Here is a 9,641-nt window from a genome sequence, read left to right on the forward strand (position 1 = left end):
CACCTTGGCCTCTCAAAATGCTGGGATTACAGGTCTGAGCCACCAATTTTTATTCTTTATTATGTTATATATTTACCTTTCTCTCATCCGAAGTGCTAACCATTTCTGACACTGCCTAGCTTCTGAGATCAGACAAGATCAGATGCATTCACAGTGGTATGACCATAGACAAATTTACCTTTCTTTTATCTTTAAAACTCAGTGACAGTGGGGGGTGGGGAGTTGGAAAGAGATAGCATGGGAAGAAATGCCAGATATAGGTGATGGGGAGGAAGGCAGCAAATCACAGTGCCATGTGTGTACCTATGCAACAATCCTGCATGTTCTTCACGTGTACCCCAAAACCTAAAATGCAATTAAAATAATAATAATAAAATTAAAAAAAACTCAGCGATCTCAACATATTTTCCAGTTACCATATGCTGCCTCTAGAATGTAAGTTCTTGCTTATTATTAATGGAGAATTGTTTAGAATTTCATACTAAATATTTGTATTTTGTGGTTGTTCATTATTTACCTGCTGGTTTTATCAGAGGTTATTAGAATGTTTTATTTGTTAATTTATATTATGATTATTAATTAGTTGAACTTGTGAATATTTACCATTACAGCATATCTTGCTGTGGTTTAGAATTTATTTGTGTGATATAAATACATGTAACTTTTTTACTCTTCTGAGAGAGCCATATGTTTACTGCCAATTGGTGTGTCATTTAGGGTCAGTGGTTGTAAAATACTTGTTTTAGTGCTCAAAAGTTTGCACAACATGGATCTTTTGGTCGTAGGATGTTTGAAACTAGGCTTTCCTAAAACTGATATGAATTACACGTAGTTACCCTTTCTTAACTATAGAATTCTATTCATTTTGTGTTTCTAAAAATAGAAGATGGTGGAAAAGTTTCACAACTTGCTAGTATAAACACTATGTTTAGTGTGTTTTCAGTATAAAATAATGTTTACCAGTAGTAGTTATTTTAAAACCCCATGTTCATTACATTTTGCAGGTATCTCTCCTAAATGTGTGATCAAGGAATTACCACCAATACAGAACAGTAATACAAGAGAAAAATTCCAAATGGTGATGTTGGAAGGACATGAAAGCTGTGACATTGAAAATTTTTACTTCAGGGAAATCCAGAAAAATCTACAGGACCTTGGCTTTCAACAGAAAGATGGTGAAATAAATTATAAAGAAGTGCCGATGACCCGTAAAAACAACCTTACTGGTAAAAGACTTCAACATAGTCAAGGGGATGTAGAAAACAAGCATATTGAAAATCAGCTTATATTAAGCTTTCAGTCACATCTGGCTGAACTGCAGAAATTTCAAACTGCAGGGAAAATTTATGAATGTAATCAAATTGAGAGGACAGTTAATAATGGTTTTTTAGTTTCACCACTTGAAAGGATTTTTCCTAGTGTCCAAACCAACATTTCTAGAAAATATGGGAATGATTTTTTGCAACTTTCATTACCTACACAAGACGAGAAAACACATATTAGGGGAAAACCTTATGTAGGTAATGAGTGTGGCAAAGCCTTTAGAGTGTCTTCAAGTCTTATTAATCATCAGATTACTACAGAGAAACCTTACAGATGCAATGAGTCTGGCAAAGCCTTTAATCGGGGCTCACTACTAACTGTACATCAGGTAGTCCATTCAAAAGGGAAACCATATCAATGTGATGTGTGTGGCAAGATCTTCAGGCAAAATTCAGATCTTGTAAATCACCAGAGAAGTCACACCGGAGACAAACCCTACATATGTAATCAATGTGGCAAGTCCTTTAGTAAAAGTTCCCACCTTTCAGTTCATCAGAGAATTCATACTGGAGAGAAACCTTATAAATGTAATCAGTGTGGGAAGTGCTTTAGTCAAAGTTCCTCTCTTGCAACTCATCAGACAGTTCATACTGGAGACAAACCCTACAAATGTACTGAGTGTGGCAAAACCTTTAAACGGAACTCAAGCCTCACTACACATCATATAATCCATGCAGAAAAGAAACCATATACATGTGACGTATGTGGCAAGGTCTTTTATCAAAGTTCACAACTTGTAAGGCACCAGATAATTCATACTGGAGAGACACCTTACAAATGTAATGAATGTGGCAAGGTCTTCTTTCAACGTTCACGTCTTGCAGGGCATCGGAGAGTTCATACTGGAGAGAAACCTTACAAATGCAATGAATGTGGCAAGGTCTTCAGTCAACATTCACATCTTGCAGTGCATCAGAGAATTCATACTGGAGAGAAACCTTACAAATGTAATGAATGTGGCAAAGCCTTTAATTGGGGCTCATTACTCACTATACATCAGAGAATTCATACAGGAGAGAAACCTTACAAATGTAATGTGTGTGGCAAGGTCTTTAATTATGGTGGATACCTTTCAGTTCATATGAGATGTCATACTGGAGAGAAACCTCTCCGTTGTAATAAATGTGGCATGGTCTTCACTTACTATTCATGCCTAGCACGTCATCAGAGAATGCATACGGGCGAGAAACCTTACAAATGTAATGTATGTGGCAAGGTCTTCATTGACAGTGGAAACCTTTCAATTCATAGGCGAAGTCATACTGGAGAGAAACCTTTCCAGTGTAATGAATGTGGCAAGGTCTTCAGTTATTATTCATGCCTAGCACGTCATCGGAAAATTCATACTGGAGAGAAACCTTACAAATGTAATGATTGTGGCAAAGCCTATACTCAGCGTTCAAGCCTCACTAAACATCTGGTAATTCATACTGGAGAGAAACCTTACCATTGTAATGAGTTTGGCGAGGCTTTTATCCAAAGTTCAAAACTTGCAAGATATCACAGAAATCCTGCTGGGGAGAAACCACACAGATGTAGTGAATGTGGTAGAACTTTTAGTCATAAAACAAGTCTGGTGTACCATCAGAGAAGACATACTGGAGAGATGCCATATAAATGTATTGAATGTGGAAAAGTCTTTAATTCCACTACAACCCTTGCAAGGCATCGGAGAATTCATACTGGAGAGAAACCTTACAAATGTAATGAATGTGGCAAAGTCTTCCGTTATCGCTCAGGCTTAGCCCGTCATTGGAGTATTCATACTGGAGAGAAACCTTACAAATGTAATGAGTGTGGCAAAGCCTTTAGAGTGCGCTCAATTCTGCTTAATCATCAGATGATGCATACTGGAGAGAAACCTTATAAATGTAATGAATGTGGTAAAGCTTTTATCGAAAAGTCAAACTTGGTTTACCATCAGAGAAATCATACTGGAGAGAAGCCATACAAATGTATTGAATGTGGCAAGGCATTTGGGCGGCGGTCTTGCCTCACTAAACACCAACGACTTCATTCTGGTGATAAACCTTATAAATGTAATGAGTGTAGTAAATCTTACATTAGTCGCTCAGGCCTCACTAAACATCAGATAAAACATACTGGAGAGAACCTTAGAACTAAACTGAATGTGGAAAGGCCTTTAGACATTGTCCTAACTTCTGAGATCACCAAATAATTTATACTTACTGATATAGCTTGTATATTTGTCCCTTCCCTCTGAAATCCCTAACCTTAATCTCCAGTATTGGAGGAGCCTAGTGGGAGGTGATTGGATCATGGGGTGGATTTCTCCAGAAAGGTTTAGTACCATCCCCTTAGTGCTGTCCTTGTGATAGTGAGTTCTGATGAGGTCTGGATGTTGAAAAGTGAATGGCAGGGCCAGGCGCCATGGCTCATGCCTGTAATCGCAGCACTTTAGGAGGCCAAGGTGGGTGGATCACTTGAGATCAGGAGTTCAAGAGAGAGCAGCCTGGCCAACATGATGAAACCTTTGTCTCTGCCAAAAATTACACAAAATTAGCGGGGCTTTGTGGCGGGCATTTGTAGTACCAGCTACTCGAGAGGCTGAGTCAGGAGAATCACCTGAACCCTCAAGGCAGAGGTTGCAGTGAGCCGAGATTGTGCCACTGCACTCCAGCCTGGGTGACAGAGTGAGACTTCGCTTTACACACACACACACACACACACACACACACACACACACACACACACACGAATGGCACCTCCCTCGTTTGTTTCCCTTCTGGCCATGTGACATGCCCACTCCCCTTTCACCTTCCACCATCATTTCAACCTTTCTGAGGCTTCCCCAGAGAGTAAGCAGATGCTAGCACCATGTTTCTGTAAAGCCTGCAAAATTGTGAGCCAATTAAACCTCTTTATACATTACCCAGCCTCAGGTATTTATTTCTAGCAATGCAATTATGCGTTGATACATTTACACATGCAGTGAATATAGCTAAGTTTTAAGCAACTGTTCACGAGGCATAAGAATATAAATCCTGGAGAGACATCACAGAAGTATAATATATGTGGTAAGAATACTATTTAAAGGTCAAAACTTGCGAATCTCTAAGTAACTTGAAGTGCAGATACGCTTTACAAATGAAATGAGTGTGGCAAAATCTTTACCAGAGTTCAGTCACTACTTGACATGAGGGTTTATACTGGAAAGAAATCATTTAAATGTATGTGCTAGAGGCTTTCCCCAGGTATCTGAACTCACTAGACATCAGAATATACATCTTTGTCAGGAACCACACAAATGGAATGTGCGTGCTAAGGCTTCTTACCTGAACATCAAGACAGAAACATCAGAGTATTCATACAGGACAACAGCCTTAGAAATGTAACAAATGTGGTAAGCGTTTTTAAAAAAAATCAAATGGGCCACGTGTGATGGCTTACACCTGAGCACTTTGGGAGGCCCAGGCGGGTGGTCACCAGAGTTCAGGAGTTTGAGACCAGCCTGGCCAATATGGTGATACCCCATCTCTACTAAAAAGACAAAAATTAGCCAGACATGGTGGTGGGTACTTGTAATCCCAGCTACTTGGGAGGCTGAGGCAGGAGAATTGCTTGAACCCAGGAGGTGGAAGTTGCAGTGAGCCCAGACTGTGCTGTTGTACTCCACCTGGGTGACAAGATCAAGACTCTGCCTCAAAAAAATAAAAAATCAAATGTTCCATGTTTTTGGAATTTGAGATAATTTATGCAGGAGAAAAGCCAAATGAGTGTGTTTAACATGGAAGGACATTTAATCAGTAGTGTGTCTTCAGGCTTTACCAAATTATTCATACTGGAGAGAAACCATGGAAATGTAATCAATATGGTAAAATTTTAAACCATTTCTCAACAGATTCCATATTAGGTAAATCATGCAATGGATACTAAGTCTGCTTCTCCATCCAGGATTGATGTGGAATGGTAAATACTATCACTACAAGACAAAATCTGTTAAAACCCCTCGTAGTATGTACATCAAAGGAGCAAGAGCATGTGTGGAAATGGCCAATTCAGTTTATATAACAATTATATTCACTTTAACGTTTCTTTTTTTTTTTTTTTTTGAGACGGAGTTTCACTCTTGTTACCCAGGCTGGAGTGCAATGGCGCGATCTCGGCTCACCGCAACCTCCACCTCCTGGGTTTAGGCAATTCTCCTGCCTCAGCCTCCTAAGTAGCTGGGATTACAGGCACGCACCACCATGCCCAGCTGATTTTTTGTATTTTTAGTAGAGACGGGGTTTCACCATGTTGACCAGGATGGTCTCGATCTCCTGACCTCGTGATCCACCCGCCTCGGCCTCCCAAAGTGCTGGGATTACAGGCGTGAGCCACCGCGCCCGGACTTTAACGTTTCTTAAAAAGGCTACTTGACTATTTGTGACCTTCATCTTAAAGTATGAAGTCTATTGCCTTTCCTGCACATCTTTCATTACGGTCTCTGGGAATAAATCAGTAAGATGAGGGGGCCTACTTCATTAGGTGTGGCTTCTTCATATCCATGTTTTCTGGAAGATCAAGGCCACTGTACTGTGTGAGTTAAGCAGCGTGGGGTAAGGTGGAGAATGATGTAAATTTACAATGTAAGTCACTGAGCTTGTGTTCAATCAGGGTGTTACTTTGGGATATGGAAAACAGTTGCCTGATAACTGACCAAGAAACAGCAGGAAGGACGTTGATAGATTCAGATTCAGGATTTTCATGGAAGGTGAGTGATAGGTTGCTAGAGACGATTGTATGAGAGAAATAATGGTGGTCATCTCTATTGAATGATAGCTGTTATATGTCAAGGATTAATCAGAATGTAATCTTATTCTTGGAAATAGAAGAGAGCAGTTATCAGAAGAGTTTAATCAAAAGAACTGGAATAGCATGTTCATAAGTGGGATTCACATTTAACTGTTTATATTTTACTGCTCTTATATTCAGAATGTATCAGAAGTCTCCTGTTTTAATTAATAAAATAGTATCATTTTTGTTCATAACTCAGTCAGGTTCCTTTTACCAACACAGTTTCATTCTACCTTAGGAACTAACAGAATACTGCACCATTATGCTTTCATGGTTGAAATAATGTGTAACAGTTTTTTTTTTTTTTTATGGTAGAATCAACAACAGATTTTTGCAAATACAGTAGTCCCCCTTACCCATGGGATACCTTCCAAGACTCCCCTGGTGGATGCCTGAAACTCTGAAGCATATATATACAGTTTAAGTAAAGTTTTGACGTGTGACAGCAAAGCTAGCACTAATATCTTTGTATTCAGTTTTTCATATGCAGATTTCTATTTTTTTTGTTTTGATCACCTCAAAGGAAATTTCAGTGCTATCATGTACAGATTTCTCACGATAAATCTTAGCAGCTTCAGCATGATTTTTTTTTTTTATACAGCAAGAACTTCCAGTTAAAGGAGGTACTTTACAGCTTTCTTGCTTTTTCTTTGTCTTTCCCCTCTCTTCCTTACTTCCTTTCCTCCCTCTCCTCCCCTCTCTCTTTTCTATTCTTTTTTTAAGGAGTTTTTGCCATGTCACCCAGGCTGGGGTGCAGTGGTTATTCACAGCTGAGATCTCTGTACTACAGCCTCAGTAAGCAGTCTTCCTGCCTCAGTCTCCTGAGTAATTAGGATTACACATGTGCACCACCATGCCTAGCTAATTGATTTTTAAATTTACATTAAAGATGGGGTTTTGCCATGTTACCCAAGCTGGGCTCAAACTCCTGGCCTCAATAAATCCTCCTACCTCAGCCTCCTAAATAGCTAAAACTACAGTTGCATGCCATTGTGCATACCTTACACCTTCTCTGTCACATCCAAGTTGCAAGCATCGCTACTTTTGTGCTTTGGGACCATTAATTAAGTAAAATGAGTTACTTGAATACAAGCACTGCAATACTGTTAATCGGCTGAGATGACTGCTAAGTGACAGATGGGTAGCATATTTAGTGTGTATACACGATATAAAGGGATGATTTATGTCCTGGGTGGAACAATGAGATTTTATCACATTTATGAGAAGAGTGCACAATTTAAAACATGAATTACTTATTATGGGAATATACCATTTAATGTTTTTGGACCACAGCTGCCGTGTGTAACTGAAACCATGGAAAGTGAAACTGTAGATAAGGCGGGATGACTGTACCAGTGTGTTGGTGGCGGGGGAAGCCAGCTGGCTCCTGTGATGTAAGTTTGTGATTCTGAAATAGCAGCTTTGCAAAAAAGAAACTGCAATTTATCAACTCACCAGTATTCACAACGACAGTGCATGCTTGGTGAGCTCAGAATAATTCTGAAAACCTTTGTTCCCATTGCCAATTCCTGGAAACAGTTATGGGTTTCTAAAGAACATCACCACAAATACATTCTGAAGTGTTTTCTAATTCAATTTTCAATTTTGATTATTTTTAATTTCTAATTCTATTTTCTAATTCAATTGTTTCTAAAATATATTTTTTAGAGCAATTTTAGGTTCCCAGCAAAATTTAGTAGTACAGAGATTTTCTGTATAGCTCCTTCTCCGTTATCAACATTCCCCACCAAAGTGGGAGTTACATTATCACCCAACATCCATAGTTTATATTTAGTTAATGCATGTACATTGTGTGGATTTAGACAAGTATTATACAGTGGCATGTACTCACCATCACAGGAACATAAGGAGGACTTTCACTACCCTAAAAATCCTCTGTGCTCCACCTAGATTTGTATTCTTTTCACTTCTGTCACTTGTTGTTTCACGTTTTGTAGCTGGTTTTAAGTGCATACAAGATTCTCAAACCATCCCTGTAAATTGACATTTTTATAATGTAACCTCCCTGTCGCTCAGGCTGGAGTACATACACTATGATAAAAAGAGTGCATACAGTATGATTCTACAGATCTACAGTGAGAGGGCAGCTCGCCGGCTGCCCAGAGTGCGTGTTTCGTAGTCGCGGCAGGGTAAAAGGCCTGATTGGGATGAGGCTGGAAAGACGGTCACGAGGTCGACTTTTTCAGCTCATTTGGTGATTGCTGCATCCCCCATACCACCTCACTTTCCCAGATATGTTTGTTCTTCTGAAGACATTTCCATGAGCCAGTTCCACCGCAAACTTCCCAGAAAGCGTTAGTTCTGCTGTACGGACACCGAACTTCCCCTAAGATGGCCCCGCCCACGGTGCTCTCGCCTAACAGCGCGGTTACTTGAAACGCATCGTTTTTTTTTTAGTCCCGCTTGCTTCAGTTTTTATACGGCCTCTAAAACGCTTCGCATTTAGAACAGTGATTGAGGTGGCAGAGGTGACTTTAATTTTCCACTGAGCTGAGACGTCACAGTCGTCATGACCGCTAAGAACGGATGCCGCTCCTTTGTGTAATGGGCTCCGGCCTTTGAGAAGTTTGCGCCGTTCCCTGTCCCCTTCAATGAGAAGACCAACTTATTCTGTTTCCTGTCCGTTCAGGGGACTTTACCCCCACGCCATTTCTGCCTGTGTGAACTCAACCCTCTAATAACCTCCATTTTCTGCCAGGGATGAGGTGTCTGGAAATCGGACAGTTGTAGGGCACTCTGCCCACCGCGTCTCGCGGATGCTGTTCCTTCTGTACGTCACGTACTCAAAGATGGCCGCCCGCAGAGCAGCGAAGCGAAGGCGGCGCGGGCGAGTCTCCTCCTGAGGAAAAACCGGAAGCCTCCATTCCGCTTTCCGGGGAAACGCGGTGGACCCTCTCCGGAGGTTTATGCGGGAGGGAGCTGGGCTAGGGGCCCAGAAGTGGAAGAAGTTTAGGGAAGTTCAGCCTTTAAGAGGTCGCGGCGATTCCAAGGACAGTCAGGTCAGTATGTGGGTCAGGCCGTGGAAACGCTGTGAGAGGGAGCATTCTGAGGCTGTCTGCGTTGATGGTGGCGGCAGACCGTGGAGGTAGCGCGGGGTTGGGGGTTGGGGTTGGGGGGGCGGGTGTCTTCTTTGGAGGTGCGCTAGGAGACCCTGGTAGGTGCCTGTGATGGGGTATCTTTGGGGGTCCCTTACGGAGGCTCTGGGTGGTCAGTGATTAAAGGCCTAAGTAGATCAACGACCTAAGGTCAGGGATTGGGGTATTTGCAAGTCACTCCCTTGTGGGGCTCAGTGATTGAGAACTGATGGGGTGGCTTTTGTCAATGAATGTGACTTCTGTTTCACATTCTGAGTTAATCTGAGGCTCAGTGATCGAGGAATCATTAAGGGAAGCCAGTGTACGAGTGTATCTTCTCCGGGTTTTCGTATTAATCTGGCGGAGTCTTTTGTGTAGAGACAAGTGAAAGCTGAAGTCTTCACAGGAGTCCGGGCTGGGGTG

General features: G+C 41.2%; 2 protein-coding genes across 9 annotated transcripts in view; both read left to right on the top strand.

Moving 5' to 3' along the window:
- ZNF841 (zinc finger protein 841) overlaps positions 1-4,215 on the top strand; it is a 71,386-nt gene extending 67,171 nt beyond the window's left edge. For all 7 annotated transcript variants that reach the window (XM_017503886.2, XM_017503889.2, XM_037729726.1 and 4 more), the window contains one exon: positions 1,005-4,215. In XM_017503886.2, the coding sequence (XP_017359375.1) occupies positions 1,005-3,502 (2,498 nt within the window). In that variant the 3' untranslated portion in view covers positions 3,503-4,215. The remainder of the gene's footprint in view (positions 1-1,004) is intronic.
- A 3,509-nt stretch (positions 4,216-7,724) lies between these two features.
- The window catches only part of ZNF432 (zinc finger protein 432), a 17,382-nt gene continuing 15,465 nt past the window's right edge, over positions 7,725-9,641 (top strand). For both annotated transcript variants that reach the window (XM_017503906.2, XM_017503905.2), the window contains exon 1: positions 7,725-9,143. The gene's annotated coding sequence lies outside the window, so the exon portion shown is untranslated. The remainder of the gene's footprint in view (positions 9,144-9,641) is intronic.

The sequence above is a fragment of the Cebus imitator genome, unplaced genomic scaffold (genome assembly GCF_001604975.1).
Source record: "Cebus imitator isolate Cc_AM_T3 unplaced genomic scaffold, Cebus_imitator-1.0 Scaffold316, whole genome shotgun sequence".
Lineage (NCBI taxonomy): Eukaryota > Metazoa > Chordata > Mammalia > Primates > Cebidae > Cebus > Cebus imitator.